The 17,227-nt window shown below is 39.6% G+C and overlaps 1 protein-coding gene across 4 annotated transcripts in view; it reads right to left on the bottom strand.

Annotated features, from left to right (window-relative positions):
* Window positions 1-17,227, bottom strand: part of LOC144958526 (fibrinogen gamma chain-like) — a 33,422-nt gene that overhangs the window by 9,261 nt on the left and 6,934 nt on the right. For all 4 annotated transcript variants that reach the window (XM_078890554.1, XM_078890556.1, XM_078890555.1 and 1 more), the window contains exons 3-4: window positions 10,984-11,155; window positions 8,647-8,732 (exon numbers count right to left, since the gene is read on the bottom strand). In XM_078890554.1, the coding sequence (XP_078746680.1) occupies window positions 8,647-8,732; window positions 10,984-11,155 (258 nt within the window). The remainder of the gene's footprint in view (window positions 1-8,646; window positions 8,733-10,983; window positions 11,156-17,227) is intronic.

Raw genomic sequence — 17,227 nt, 5'->3', positions numbered from 1 at the left:
GTTAGGGCAAGGTGACTTGCTCAAGACCACTCAGCGGCGGGTGATCGAACTCGTTACCTTTCGGGTGCCAACCAAAGACCGTACCGCTGCCCCTGATGATGATGATGATGATGATGATGATGATGATGATGATGATGATGATGATGGGAACTAACAAAGAATACACAGGCATCTAAAATTGAAACATTCCATATTCAAAGCTAATGTTTTACTTTAAAAAATTGAGCTTTACAATATCCACTAAATGTGATCAAAGCGCTTTGTAAAGGGGTCCCCGGTCAACAGCAACATTTAATATGTAGGACGGGACATGCCGCCTGTTAGGCGATATTACAATTTTTCAGACAAAGACAACGCTGTTAACGGCCAGGTACTCATTTTACACCTGAGTACGGTGAGAGAATGTGAGTAAAGAGCCTTGTCCAAAGACTCAACTATGCACCGAGCGCGAGGCTCGAACCCAGGACTTTCCGATCCCAAAGCGGGTGTCATACCACTAGACCATTATAATGCACGAGAGCCATGGTCGACTAGAGTACTACCTATAGTTACGTCATGACTAGACCACATAGCCGCACTACTGTAGGAGTGTTCATTGATAGAGGGATGCGTGTGTGTCATAGAAATAGCCTTAGTGTGTGTGTGTGTGTGTGTGTGTGTGTGTGTGTATGTGTGTGTGTGTGTGTGTGTGTGTGATAGTCAAACTTTAGTAGGTTTAATGAAGTCTTGTCACACACGCGTGATACACCTATACGAATTTCCCTGCCACTGCCACCCAGACACACTAACATCTGACAAGGAGTGAGGGCTGTGGAAGAACCACAGACTACCGTGTGCAAACATTGGCGATTGGTATCGGATGGCAAACTGTGATCGTTTGAATTTGAAATGATTCGAAACACTCGTTACCCCTCCGCTCGCTCGAATCCTGATCGTCTCAAGCTCGTCTCACGTGTCAAGATCGTTTCAAGCTCACAACCCGCTTGATCGTTTTACGATCGAGTGATCGTTTTACTAACTCGCTCTTCCGGCATTGAGATCGAGCACTGACTCGTGGCTTGGCGCTCGGTCGTCGATCGAGTAAAAGCGATCAAATAACCCAACACTAACTCACAGCCATGGTTTATTCTGAGGAAGATAGAAGTGTTATTAAAGCATTATTCGAGGAAAAGGGTTGGACTGGTAAAAAGATTGTTCGAGAATTTCCGAATAAGAACTGGTCAGTCAGGACGATTATTAAAATCATTACAAAAGTACGAAAAGAAGGGTCAATTCATAGAAAAAGGTGGTGACCGTCCCCGTTCGGCGAGGGTAGAGGAAAATATCGACTTTGTGGTAGAGAATTATAAAAGCCTTACGATATCAGTTATTGTTACGTTTCACTGTTATGTATTTGTTCACAGATGATGCAATTGTCTTTCTTCGATATTCTGTATCTCTGAAATAAAATTGAGATTGAAAAAGGACAAGGCCTTATTCATTTATATCGAAGAAACTAAAAGTATGACGGACGCTAGAGATCTCGCGGAGATCACCGCAATAAGATGTCCTGCCCCAGGCTGTCTAGAATCATGGACATCAAACATCCCGTCAGACGTCCTGCTCAGACTCCTCGACATCCACGAGAGGACTGCTCATCCGACTACATCCCCTGCAACAGCGCCCACGGCTACAGGGGTTAAAGCTGAAAAAGTCAAGCGACCGATCATCTCTGTGTCAGGAACAAGCGAGGAATGGACATACTTCAAGCAGAGGTGGTCGGAATATAAGCTCGCCACGCGACTTAGCGGCCAGGACATCATTTTTCAACTCCTTGAATGCTGCGACGAGGCCCTCCGTAGAGACTTATCAAGGAGTTTCACTAACCTCACGTCATGTGATGAAAATACTCTCCTCGATAATATTAAAAAACTCGCAATCCGCCAAGAAAACGTCATGGTGGCTAGGTTACAACTCCAGCAGATGCGACAAGACAGAGACAAACCAGCCCGGACCTTTGCCGCACGCATCAAAGGTCAAGCTAGTGTCTGTCAGTACGATTTGAAGTGCACATGTGGAGTCAATGTCTCATACAGTGATCAGATGATTCGGGACACTTTGATAATCGGCTTAGCAGACGACGACATTCGCCTCGATGTGCTGGGACAGGCTGACCAAGACATGTCACTCGACAACACCATCCGTTTTATCGAGGCTAAGGAAAGCGGGAAGCGCTCGGCTGGCAGGATTAACCCCCTTCCTCTAACGCTCACCCCTACATCAGTCAACGCAGCAAGTAGCACGTATAGACAAATGGAAAGAAAACGCCTCACTGGGCAAAACCGACCCCCTGAAAGGAAATGCGGCTATTGTGGTAGAGATGGACATGGCACTAAGAAACAAGACAGAGTCAACCATTGCCCTGCATACGGTCATATATGCACCAATTGCGACATTCCGCACCACTTTGAAAATGTCTGCAGAAAACCAAAACAGAAAAGGCAAGGCAACTCTGCAACAGCTGTGTTTGAAGCACTATGCTCGATTGATCGTCTTGACCATCATGTGTACAATTCTGCACGCGAGTCATGGGAAAAGCGCCCATCTGCACAACAGCCGACAGTCCAAATTGAGATCCAAGCCCTCCCGTCAGATGCTAACGACCTTGGAATCGATTCCACCCTGTGCAACCCAACCAATACGGCAAAAGCCCTGGCCATTGCAGACACCGGCTGCCAATCATGTCTTGCTGGAACCTCACTCCTTACACAGCTAGGTTTAACCACTGCCCACCTCACTCCTACTTCAATGAAGATGAGAGCTGCAAATCAAAACCCCATCGAGATCGTGGGTGCCCTAGCCCTTCGAATAAAGGCTTCACACATTCCATGCAACGGAAAACAACGCGTCAAATTGTTTACATCTCGCAAGCAACTGACAAATTTTTCTTATCCATGGAAGCCTGCAAAGACCTTGGTATCATACACCACTCATTCCCTTCAATAGAATCAGCCATAATAACAGACTCTATGAAGACCATCCAATCTGTCCTACATAGTGAATCTAATAATACTGCTGACAAAGACCCTTGCGATTGTCCCCCTCGCCGGAAACCACCACCCCTCCCAACAATCCTGCCCTTCCCAGGCATAGAAGAAAACAGAGAAAAGCTTGAACAATGGCTCTTAGACTACTACAAAAGTAGCACTTTCAATGTCTGCGAGCACCAAGGGCTACCAATGATGTCTGGACCCCCAATGAGACTCCTTATCGACGATGAGGCCACGCCTGTTGCACACCACACCCCTATCCCAGTACCCATCTACTGGCAGGAACAGGTTAAGGCTGGCCTTGATCAGGACAATCAACTTGGCGTACTGGAACCAGTTGCAATCGGGACCCCAGTGTCATGGTGTCATCGGATGGTTGTCTGCGCTAAGAATCGGGAAAACCTCGCCGAACCGTGGACTTCCAAGCCCTTAATCGCTATGCCACTAGAGAGACGCACCACACTCAGTCGCCATTCCACCAGGCCCGCATGGTTCCACACAACTCGAGAAAGAGTACTTTCGATACCTGGAATGGCTATCACAGCATAGCACTAGACCCCGAGGACAGACACCTGACTACCTTTATAACCCCTTGGGGCCGATACAGATATCGCGTGTACCCTCAAGGGTACATTTCATCTGGCGATGCCTACACAAGACGATTCGACGAGATTATACGTGACATCGGCACCAAGACAAAAGTAATTGATGACACTATCATGTGGTCCCAATCCATAGAAGACAGTTTCTTCCAAACAGCCAAGTTCCTGGATACATGTGGCAGGAATGGGGTCATTCTTAACCCATCAAAGTTCTCCTTTGCAAAAGAAACAGTCCAGTTCGCAGGGTTTGAAATTACGCCAACAACTGTTCGTCCATGCCCACAAGTCTTAGAAGCAATTCAGAAATTTCCCAAACCCCGCACAATCACCGACGTGAGAAGCTGGTTTGGCCTTGTAAACCAGGTCGCATATGCCTTTGCGTCAGCAGAAAGAATGCAACCATTCCGCACACTGCTTCAACCCAAGACACCATTCGTGTGGACCGAAGATCTAGACAAGCTGTTTAAAGAAACTAAGTCCATCATCGTCCAAGAAATTCAGAGAGGCGTGGAAATATTTGACAAAAACAAACCGACATGTCTGGCCACTGATTTCAGCAAAGATGGCATTGGATTCTGGCTACTACAAAAGCATTGCACATGCGCATCAAACAAACCATTCTGCTGCCGAACAGGGTGGAAAGTGACATTAGTGGGCAGCCGCTTTACATCACCAGCAGAGGCAAGATACGCCCCGATTGAAGGAGAGGCCCTGGCTGTGGTAGATGCCCTCAACAAAACTCGTCATTTCGTGCTAGGCTGTCCCAACCTGATTATCGCAGTTGATCACAAACCCCTCCTTAAGGTGTTCAGTGACAGGAACTTGGATGCCATCCCAAACCCACGACTCAGGAACTTAAAAGAAAAGACACTGAAATATCGGTTCCAGATTACTCATATCCCTGGTGTCCATCATATTGCTGCAGACACCATCTCACGCAAACCAGTGGGCGAAGCCGAACACCTCCATCTACCCGACGATGCAACCCACATCTCCACTGACCTCAGCCTCCCTACTCTGCCTCATGACTTCCTCATGGCCATCAGAGCACAACCTGCAAACCCCAATTTACACGCAGATGAAGAAATACCCATTGGAGGTATCAGCTCAATAACTTGGAACGATGTTCGTGTTGCCACCAGCAGTGACCACTCAATGGTTGAATTAATTGACCTGATAGAAAATGGGTTCCCTGATGCAAAAGACAATTTGCCAACAGAACTTAGACCTTACTTTCAATTCAGAGACAAACTTACAAGTTTCGACGGTGTGGCTTTGTACAATGACCGCATAATTATTCCTCCTAGTCTGCGCGACAAAGCCCTTCGAGCCCTCCACTCAGCTCATCAAGGTGTGTCCCAAATGTTCTCCCGCGCTGACGCCTCATTTTTCTGGCCTGGGATGACCGCTGCAATAAGTGAAATGCGAACGAAGTGCCAGTCTTGCAACCGCATAGCCCCAACTCAACCAAGTGCTCCCCCTACCCCGCCAATGCAACCCCAATACCCCTTTCAGTGTATCTGTGCAGACTTTTTCCAATATGCAGGACATAACTACTTAGTTATTGTCGACAGATATAGCAATTGGCCCATCGTGGAAAGAGCACATGGTGGATCCACAGGCCTCATTACCAGCCTAAGACGCACTTTCACTACTTACGGCATCAGTGATGAACTCTCATCTGACGGTGGCCCAGAATTCACCTCTACAGCCACAACAACGTTCCTGCGCAACTGGGGGGTCCAACACCGTCTCTCCTCAGTGGCATTCCCCCACAGCAACAGCAGGGCAGAGATTGGTGTCAAGACCATCAAACGAATGATCATGGACAACACCGGTCGTGACGGGAACCTTGACACAGACTCCTTCCAATGCGCCATCCTTCAGTATCGTAACACGCCAGACAGGGACACTCGGCTATCCCCTGCGATGTGCATATTTGGAAGGCCAATCAGGGACTTTATTCCGATACACCCAGGAAAATATATCCCCCATAAAACCTGGCAAGAGACCTTGGCCAACAGGGAAGATGCCTTAAGAAACAGGCACATGAAGGATGCAGAAAGACTATCTGCCCATACTCGCATTCAAGAGCCACCCAGCAACGGTCCTGCTGACGAAATTATCGTCCCAACAAAACAACCTAACAAACCGATTGCTCCAGCCGGTGATGCCGAAGGAACTCCACCTCCTAGGACAGCTCGCTTGCCCCGCGCTTTGATGGCCCTCCAGCCATACAACAAGCCTGGTCTGAAGGAAACAGACCAGCTACCCGAGAGGCGCTCAAGAATTAAATGACTTTCATTTTACGTTACTTAAAACTCGAAAATCATTTAGTACGAGTCTAATCTATATCCCTGTCCTCTATCTGCGAAGAAAGCACCATATTATTGCAACTGATCATCATTTTTCTAATTTAATATCAGTCTTTGTCCCCTACTTGTCAAGAAAGCACTATCCAAAGACTTGGGGGGGGGGGGGGGGGGGGGCATAGAGAATTATAAAAGCCTTACGATATCAGTTATTGTTACGTTTCACTGTTATGTATTTGTTCACAGATGATGCAATTGTCTTTCTTCGATATTCTGTATCTCTGAAATAAAATTGAGATTGAAAAAGGACAAGGCCTTATTCATTTATGTGGAAGATGCTATTCTGTCTCAAGAAGACAATCCTGGATCCCATCTCTCTATTCGTGAAGTTGCTGGTATCCTAGGCATAAGTGACTTTTCCGTAAGGCAGATTATATTTAAAAAAAAGATCTTTATCTCCGCCCTTTAAAGCGAATCAAAACCAGCAGAAAGTCTGAAAACATCAAGAGAATACGCAGAACTCGAGCAAGAGCTTTACTAGACAAATTCACCCCCAATGACGTTAAGCATATCATTTTTACTGACGAAAAAGACTTCATTATTAAACTTGCAAGAAACAGTCGTAATGACGTTGTGTACAATAGTAGAAAAACTGACATTTCACTGGATAGACTTTACCACGAGAGTAATCGGTTTTCAAAAATAAATTATGGTTTCGGGAAGGGTTAGTTGGAACGGCAAAACCCGTCTCCATTTCATCGATACCAAAACAACAAAAGTGAATGCACAAAATTATACAGTACTGCTTAAGGAAAAACTGTTACCAGATTGCTTAACACTGTATCCTGATAATTCGTTTATTTTCCAACAAAACGGGGCTAATCCCACACAAGTAGATCGACACAAACATTCTTAGTGGAAAACAACATTAAATTCATAACAAAAGATGAATGGCCTCCCATGAGCCCTGATTTAAATCCTATGGATTAAAGCATTTGGGCCATAATGTCAAACATTGTTTACAAGGACAGACAAAAAATATTAGATGAAGACCAATTGAAAGCAGCAATCCAGGATGCTTGGGACAGAATAACTATTGATGATATTCGTCGTTCAATTGCTTCGTGGAAAAAACGCCTACGTACTGTAGCGTCACAAAAACGGCGGTTCGACCGATCACGTATGAGCTTTTTGAAATCCTGACGCAACTTTGATATTATGTTTTAGGGTAAGTTTTTATAAAGTCTTGTAAAATGATAACTACGTGTTCAACGTTTTAGAAATTTCACATGGCTATTATTAAATAATAAATAATTATTTTGTCAAAAGGACAAGTGTCTACTATTGTTACTTTTAAAATGACAGATCTCCAAACTGGGGCCTTTTATTTTCTCGCACCCTATAGATAGTTCGAAGATGACGTCACTCAGGCCTTTGTTATTGTTTTTGCCATCCGCGTTTGTGAGTTGTTCTCACTAAACTGTATTAACCAGACTATAAAAGTTCATGGTTACACAGAGTTTGTGTGTTGGTCCGTTATACTTCCGGATGGCAATGTTGTGGACTCCTTGGCCAAGCGCATTCTATTTATATAAATAAAAAAAAACTAGAATGAGAAAATTGTTGATTTCACCTTAACGAATGTGACAATTTCCCTATGGTTGGTAAGGACAGGGTTAACTCTAAGTTGTCCTTATTTAAACAGTTTTAGGCAGTTGCAGTGGACACAACTAAGGGACATAATTAGTGACAAAAGCTTTCCTTCTTTAACCACTATTTTTTAGCGTGAGTTCCATCCCTTTAAATTACCAGATTGACAAGTTGAGTCACATATAAATATACATCGGTATAGATAGAATGATCTTAACGTCACTCAGGTCTCTGTTCTTGTTTTTTTTTTTTTTTTTTTTTTTTTTTTTTTTTTGTTGTTTTAATTTTTGCCATCCACGTTTATGAGTAATTCCCACTAAACTTTATTAACCAGACTATAGACGTTCAAGGTTACACATAGTTTTGTGTGTTGGTCCGTTATACTTCCGGATGACAATGTTGTGAGCTTTTTAGCCAAGCGCATACTATCTATATCACGAAAACAAAACAAAACAAAACAAAACTGAAATACATTAAAGTTTAGAGTCTAGAGTTGCTCTTTTATCAAATTAAAGATATATCTAATTCCGCGAAACAGGGATAAAAGGTTCATGTTAATTTGTTATTTTTGCGTTTATTTTTAAAAGATGCACTATGCTAATTTTCACTACCCACCTAATCACCTGATGATGATAGTGATGAAGATGATGTTGGTTTTCTTAACGATGATCTGGTAATAATAATGATAATATCAATAATGATAATAATGATAATAATAATAATAATAATAATAATAATAATAATAATAATAATAATAATGATATAATAATATAATAATAATAATAATAATAATAATAATAATGATGATGATGATGATGATGATGATGATGATGATGATGATGATGATGATAATGATAATAATATCATCAGTGATACTAATAAATTAATGATAATAATGATGATGATTATAATGATGATGATGGTGGTTGTGATGATGATGATGATGATGATGATGATGATGATGATGATGATGATGATGATGATGATGATGATGATGACGACGATGATGATGATGATGATGACTACTTTGACTACAGTAGAATTACCACTAACCTCAAATGGAGCAGGAGATGTTGACGGGTGCACTTTGTAGATTCCATTTACCGAATATTTTCCTGACTGTTTGAGGGCGGTGCAATCTGGAGAAATATTGTAATGAACGTTAATAATAATAGAACTTTATTGTCCAAAAAAAATGGAAATTTATTTTGGTTCACACTGATGCCAATATAGATACAATTAATTATAGTATAGATACAATTAAGTTGACGTCACTCAGGTCTTTGTTATTGTGTAAGTTTTTTATTCCAACCTTCAGTTATTATGATTCGTGTGTAAATTGTCATAAATTATGTAGCCCCATTTGTTCGCAGAGATATACTGATATTCATTGTATTTAATAATCTATCATTCAAAAGAGCAGTATAATTAGGTGCCCCAAACGTAAACAATAACAAGTTGCTAGTGATTTTCGTTAGGGACCGGAATAATTTACGCACAATCTAGGTCTCCCAATTTTGTAGTTTGAGTTGTAGGCAATACACTTTCGGTATTGAAAATATGTTTACATAAAATCTAACAGTTGCAGAAATAATAATATAAGACTAAATTATTCTGAAAATCAGGCTCCGAATAATTCTCGTTTTGTTCACACCAGTGCAATAATTTGCTCTGGTCGAAAAATAGATAGACTGTAACTTTTGATAAATTTTACCTTTTGTTTCATAAAATATCCATATCTAGACATTATTTGATGCATGATCGAGTATTTATGAATATGTGTTTCTTTTGCCATCTAACAGCCAAATTTTAAAGTTTATTTTTTTCTATAATTTACCTTGGAACTTGAGCTGTCAAGACAGGAACATGTGGTTTGCCATGTGCTTCTAGACCTTTGTTTACGTTTGGGGCACCTAATTATACTGCTCTATAGTATGTTCCATCCATATTTCATGAGATATACTCGTATTCATTGTATTTAATAATCGGTTGTCATCCCGTATGTTCCATCCATCATATTATAAAGGCATTAATCTATCGTTTAATAGATATTTACTTTCATGTCATGTGAGTAGTATTCATGTTTTAACGTACTACTTTTATTTTTCTGTCTATATTTCCATTTGATTATAATTTAATCGTCAAATGGGGAGACATTCCATATTTGTTAAGCATACTAATTATCATTAGACGTATTTTATTATGTTTATGAAATTTAATGTAACCAAAATAGATATATTTTCAAATATATTTTGCAGTCGACCTGCCGTACATGCTACTGTACATATTGCTGTCAATTTATACTCTAAGTGTTTTTCTACCATTGTCCTGTTATCCAACTGCATCGTTTTCTTCAATCGTCCATCATCTATTAAACATCGTCTTCATTTTTATCAACAACAACGTTTTCGTTTTTCACCTCATCTGTGTGTATGGCATCGTTCGCCCTGGTGCGGTACGTCATATTGTAATACCCAAATTACATACTATCTATTGATAGTTCGAAGATGACGTCACTCAGGTCTTTGTTATTGTTTTTTGCCATCCGCGTTTATGAGTAATGCTCACTGAACTGTACTAACCTGACTATAAAAGTTCATGGATACACACAGTTTTGTGTGTTGGTCCGTTATACTTCCGGATGGCAATGTTATGAGCTTCTTAGCCAAGCGCATACTATCTATATATAGATAGTTCGAAGATGACGTCACTCAGGTCTTTGTTATTGTTTTTTGCCATCCGCGTTTATGAGTAATGCTCACTGAACGGTATTAACCTGACTATAAACGTTCATGGATACGCACAGTTTTGTGTGTTGGCCCGTTATACTTCCTGGATGGCAATGTTATGAGCTTCTTAGCCAAGCGCATACTATCTATATATATAGATAGAATGCGCTTGGCTAAGAAGCTCATAACATTGCCATCCGGAAGTATAACGGACCAACACACAAACTCTGTGTAACCATGAACTTTTATAGTCTGGTTAATACAGTTTAGTGAGAACAACTCACAAACGCGGATGGCAAAAAACAATAACAAAGACCTGAGTGACGTCATCTGCATACTATCTATACGTACGTACACGCCCCACACTCACGTAGGCTACATACACACATGTACACACAACTACACACATGCACAATTGACTCTTGAATATAACTCATGACTCACGTAGAAATAAGCATTACTTCACCACAGAGAAGAAAGCATGAATAGATCATAACAAAACAAATTATCAGATGACGACTATGGTAATGATGATCTTGATTAGTACGGAGAAAGTGATGATGATGATGATGATGATGATGATGATGATGATGATGATGATGATGATTATACTCATTGGTGATTAAGTCGGAAATTAAATGAGATCTAAATTCAAACTTACCACCTGTCAGGCTTTCACACTCAGATCCTATCCATCCATCCACACAGTTGCATTTCTTTTGAATTGCATCATATGTTCCGCCATTTTCACATGTCAAAACATTGTTTTCGTTACCATGGGAACTGGAACCGTTATTCCTCAAGGTCATATTATGTGCATTTGCTAGGTTTTGCTGAAAAAATACGTTGAAATGGGTAATAAGAGGACGACTGTTAATTTCCCATGCAACGGTAAATTTACGTAAAACCTCTTTTTTTTAAAGAGCTTTTATATAGCGCAATATCCACTAAACGGGCTCAACGCACTTCACAAGGGGTCCCTGGCCAACATTTGACATGTAGGACGAGACATGACGCTTGTTATACGATATTACTTTTTTTTTTTTCGTCAAGAGACAACGCTGTTAACGGCCAGGAACTCATTTTACACCCGAGTACAGTGAGAGAATGTAAGTAAAGAGCCTTCTCCAAGGACTCAACTATGCGCCGAGCGAGGCTCGAGCCCAGAACCTTCCGATCCGAAAGCGAGTGTCAGTGTCATAACATTAAATCCGCATAGTCGCACTTTAGTTCGTAATTGTGTGATGAATATGACCAGTCGTCTCTCTACGGTATTATTTTGGGATGTGAATCAAATTTTAAGCTTAACTTAAATTTGAGAATAAACAGACACATTCATAAGGACTCTGGAACTTTAAAATAATAATTTTAAAATTCCCTTTATTCATCTCATCGAGGAAATTTGTCTCTCGGGTCTATTCCAAGGGAAGACTGGAATAACCCAGACGTTAGCCGCAGTGCAGCGCCACAAATTGAGCTAGGTCGGGGTGGGGTGACTTGCTCAAGGCCACAAAGCGCAGCGGGTGTTCGAAATCAGTACCTTTTAGGTAGAAGCAAAGACCGTAGCGCTGAGCCACGCTGTCCCCTTGCTTCTTAAACTTCAAACACTTACAGAATACCTTATGTAAGAAACCTCCTTGAAGATAATTTTAAAATATTTAAATTGAATTTTTCTTACCATATTAAGAAAGTATTTTACATAAATAAGAAAATGAGATCAAATTCGGTTTTCAAGAACTTTTCATTTTTTAAAAGTTTTTAAAATTTTTTTTTATTGCCAACTGATGTAAGAAAATGTTCCAACTTTGACGTCATGTAACTTAACTACAAAAACGTTTTATCATATTCGTGAAACACAATTTTAATGCAGAGTGACTGGATAAATTAAAGGTTTGAACTATACACCATTTTTCCAGGGTCTAGATTCAGTTGAAATTCCATAAAATATACTTGGATTAAAATGATTTTTAAAAGTATTCGCATGTTACAAACACTAGGGGAGAAAAGTTTAAGGTATTTGTTGAAAGTTGTAATTCGTCAAAAAGGAAAAATAACCTAATTCAAAGAACTGTGACAATTTGGAATAATCTTAAGTTTGAGACAAAAAATTCTAATTCAACTAATATTTTTAAGAATGCCATTGATAAAGAACTTACCAACATAAAATTTGATTTTGATGAATAATCTAACATTGCATTGGTGTTGCATTTTGTATATTACATATATTTGAAACTCTCGTCTGTACTAAGTTGGACATGCCAAATGAATGTAAATAGAGTTCATTTTACTACGAAAATTGACTTTGTCATTTATTTATGTATTAGATATTTAATATTAGACGTCTATCAATTAACTATTAACATTGAATTTTGTTTATATTTTTGATAATTGTATTTATGCATAAAAGTTACACAGAACATTTAGAGGTTTTTAGACCCAATTAGCTCTTAAACTATACGATAAAATACGATAGTAAATGTTTTGGTCATCAGCATGTTGGAATAAAATAAATAAATAAAATTCCCTTTTTCTGGGTGGGGGCAGGGAGGTATATACTGTGTCTTCTACACACCTATATCTGTTTTCCACCATGCTTTCTATCTTTGTCTTGGAATGAAATTACTTGGTTTTGTCCAGGCCCTGGCCGGAAACCCTGGCTGAGAGGGAAACAGTCAAATGAATAGTTAGTTTTGGGAGATGATAGTTTTCTTCCTTGTAAATCCTCTCTGTATTATGCTTTGTATACCTATTATATATGATTTTTAAACATTTGAGTGTATTCCTCTTATTGGGGACCTGTGCTTGTGTCTGGATGAGACCTTTTGTGATCTCAAACTAAGTACTTTAATAGTGTGCTCTTGGAATTTACGTCTGTTTCTTATTTGGACCAATTCCCCTTTGTCTTACCTTTTCTTGGGTGCATCAATTGTAATTCTAGAACTTTTTACTATCCCTTTCTTCCTTTTTACTGGCGTTGATATGACCTTAATGTGTTGCAAGCGCCGTAAAACCCTTAATTTAAACAAAATTCCCTTTATTTATCCCATAGGGAAAATTTGTCTCTGTGGTCTATTCCATGGGAAGGCTGAAAAAACCCGGGTGTCAGCCGCAGTACAGGGCCGCAAATTGAGCAAGAGCGAGGTGACTTGCTGATGTCACGTTTAAGTGTGCTAAAAGGAATGAGCTTTTACATCATATAAGTATTGAACAAAAATGAGCAAACTGTTAAAAAAAAAGAAAGAACTCAGAATGCTTCGGGTTCAAAATCCTTCTTCAGCTAAAATCAAGATAAAAATAGAATGAAGGAAGTTGACATCACGCTCTTTATTATTGTTTTACGATAGCTTCTTGAATAATGATTAGTTCTCACTAGATTCGCTCAATCAGACTAAACGTTAAAGGTTACATAATATAGTTTTCTGTGATGGTAAGATTGATCCGGCGAGTAGAACTAGTGAGTATTTTAGTTAGAATACTTTAGACAAACGCATAAATGCCGTTGTTTTTAAAAACACAGCATATGCAATGTTAACCAAATGGCACATACTGTGTTCTTTAAACAAACCCGGCAGTATGGTTATACCATGTAGTTTTCTTAGATTAGCAGTAACTGACATTGTTTATAGATAGTTCGAAGATGACGTTACTCGGGTCTTTGTTATTGTTTTTTTGCCATCCACGTTTATGAGTACTTCTCACTAAACTGTATTAACCAGTCTTTAAAAGTTTATGGTTACACATTGTTTTGTATGTTGGTTCGTTATACTTCCGGATGGCAATGTTGTGAACTTCTTAAACAAGCGCAAACTATCTATATTCAGACGACTGTCCGAGGGGCTTGGTTATGATCCCTTCCATTGTGTATCAAAACCACATTTCCATTAAATTTTATCAACAAATCCAAGTCATTTGGACAGAGATCGCATTAAAAAAAAAAAAAAGAAAGAAAAGAGTGGTTTTACAAATTTGTGACCCAACGCCTCAAAACGGTATTATGTTGGGATGGACCAGATGCTAAAAGTCAAATTATAGATAAACCGGTCAAACATATGAAACGTTGGGATTTAGCACATACAGTAAAATGATATGATATTCCTTCCCCTCTATAAAGCATATAAACTCAACTTCAGCATGATTTTTCTGGTTACAAATTCCATTTTAAGCATCTTAATCATTCCGACTTAATACCGTTTTGAGACGAGGGTTCACTTTTACAAAGTTTATTGATGTTTTATAACAAAGGACTGCGACAAACGATATTGACATCCTGGTAATATGGAAGGTATTATGAGCGAAAGTGCAAGTAAACAAGCCTTAACAATTGGATTCAATAGTCTGATGTCACGCCGCCCGGCAACGGCGGCCATCTTGGTTCTAAACAAAGAAAATCAGCACTTTTTATTCTTCATGCTGGCTAGAACTTTTCATATGCCTTGTGATCAGAATGTGTAAAAGTCAAAACATGATCAAATTTGTGGGGGTTTTTTTTCGTCTGGATACGCCCGAGAAAGATTTCATACGGGCGTCCGCCATTGTTCTGATAGTTTAGAGCCAGTGTTACTAAGTTACCATTACCATGCGTCATTAGGAAGGAAGTGACGTTACGGCTGTTGATGAGTATTGGTCTTCGATTTATAACGACGATATAAAAGATCGCATTTATAAAATAGTTATCCATGGTTAAAACCAAAAGCTAGAGAAGTTTCGAAATGAGTCAATAGGACGAAGAGAAAAATCAAGCTATCTAGTAAGTGTGACTCATTTAATAAAAGAGGGGAACAAAAAAATTCCACGTGCACTTATTTGGATGTATTATATGTACACGTCGGTACAACACTTTTATATTTACCCACTTTATTTTTCTCTCCATATTATCCATGGTAAATTAAACAGCGTGTTTTAAGTTCACGATTTATGTTGATTTTCTTATCGCGGACGATGAAAGGATACAGTGCACTACTTACTGTCATATTATTCCGAATAAATGAAACAAAACAAGTATGAAAAATTTGGCCAGAAAACTCGTCCCTCAAATTATATCGATCGATTTATATAACCCGTCATCTTGTCAAAAAAAATTTAAACCTGGAACTTCCGTGAACGGGTCATAGAAGTCTCGGGTTCAGGCGGTTTAGTTTTTCAAGGTCATTTTAATCGATCGATATTTTAAGTCCAAGTTTTCTGGCCAAAATTTAAATACGTCTATTTTATTTTATCATCGTATGGCAGCAGCTTCTCATGGTGCTCACACCACTATGTTGTGGCGATCGACCCAATCAGCAAATTCTTTACCGCACTTTTGTGCACCGTCGCAAACCCAGCTGGAAGCTTCGTCACAACACACGCTCTGCGGTTTCGGGCTCGTTACCACAACTGGTACATATTGGACAGGTGGGAAGTCCCCCATTGATGAAGCGATTTTGCCGTTCTCGACCGAAGCCGATTCGCTGCCACCCAGTGCCTCCTCTTGCTGGTGGAGAAATCTGGCAACTTTTTCCCCAGTTTCGAGGAGTCTATGCACAACAGACTAGGGTCCTGTATTCTCTATGAGTCTATGTCCCCGCCCCCTTCCATCTCGTATAATATGCATCTCTGTCCGTAGTCAGTGAATCTACGTACAAGGTTGCCGGGACTTATCGCCGTCCTTGGGAGGGGTATCCCCATTCCCTCTCTCTTTGATCTTCTTATTAAGTCGGCTCTATGTAATCGTCTCCAGCTGGACATCGGGGGAGAGAGTGGGGGGGGGGGGGGGGGGGGGGGTTGGATTGCTGCCATTATTGCAGCGTATGGCAGGACACAAAACTCATAGAACATATTGCCTATTATAATATATAATATATTGCATTATAATATCTCAGGTACAATACAATAGTTATATTATTGAGGGCCTTCGAAAATGTTTAAAAGCATTGAAATCTTGGTGAGAAAACTTATATTTCATATATCAAGAGGTGCCTAAATGAGTCAATAAAATGTATAGCAAAATGAAGGGAGTAACATTACTCTTTAATAAAGATACAACATAAAGTAAACGATGTTTCGGTTTTTGGCATTCTTCAGGTAAACAAGAAAAAGGAAATCCGTTTCATTAACCCTATTTCCATACTAAAATAGAAAGTCCTATTTCCTGATTTGGGGTCCATTTGGCCCCCATGACTTGCAAAGAGAAAAATACTAGAAAGTCCTATTTCCTGATTTGGGGTCCATTTGGCCCCCATGACTTGCAAAGAGAAAAATACTAGAAAGTCCTATTTCCTGATTTGGGGTCCATTTGGCCCCCATGACTTGCACATAGTAAAATACTCGAAAGTCCTATTTATTTCTTATTTGAGGGCCATTTAAACCCCATGATTTTACTACGGAAAAGTCAGTTAAAATCATATTTTCTCATTAAATGTATATAGGCAATATAAGTTTACATCATTTTGTTGTTTTTGTTGTGACATTATGCATCTATTATTTAGTGACATAGTCGTGTCAATATGATCCACAACTTACTAGTAGATGGCATCTACAATAATTGACTTGGTAATTTTGTTTCCTGTTTTCTGTCCAATATGATGAGCGCCAGTTTCAGTTACCTACTTTTTCATCAACTCTAATTAAGAAACATCCAAGTAAGTACTAACTCATTACTTTTTTTCCTTAGATGTGTGATGTATGAAGATTATTCTGACACCTATCCTATGTAACGAAAAATGAATTGATAGTATCGCTAATTTTATGATTGTAGTACCAGCTAGAATCGCCAAATATGAAATGATGAAACAATAATGGATAAATGAAAGCGCTAATACTCAATATAATGTTTCTTCCAATACTTGCCTTACTTTCGCTTCTCGGTTATCTTTTATTCTTGTGTGTACCCTACCTAACCACATATTGTTTGTAACTTCTTATGACAA

This window comes from Berghia stephanieae, chromosome 13 (assembly GCF_034508935.2).
Source record: "Berghia stephanieae isolate SIO BIC M18660-M18661 chromosome 13, UCSD_Bste_1.3, whole genome shotgun sequence".
NCBI classification, from domain to species: domain Eukaryota; kingdom Metazoa; phylum Mollusca; class Gastropoda; order Nudibranchia; family Aeolidiidae; genus Berghia; species Berghia stephanieae.
The sequence above is the reverse complement of the archived record's forward strand: the minus strand, read 5'-3'. Positions and strand labels throughout refer to the sequence as shown.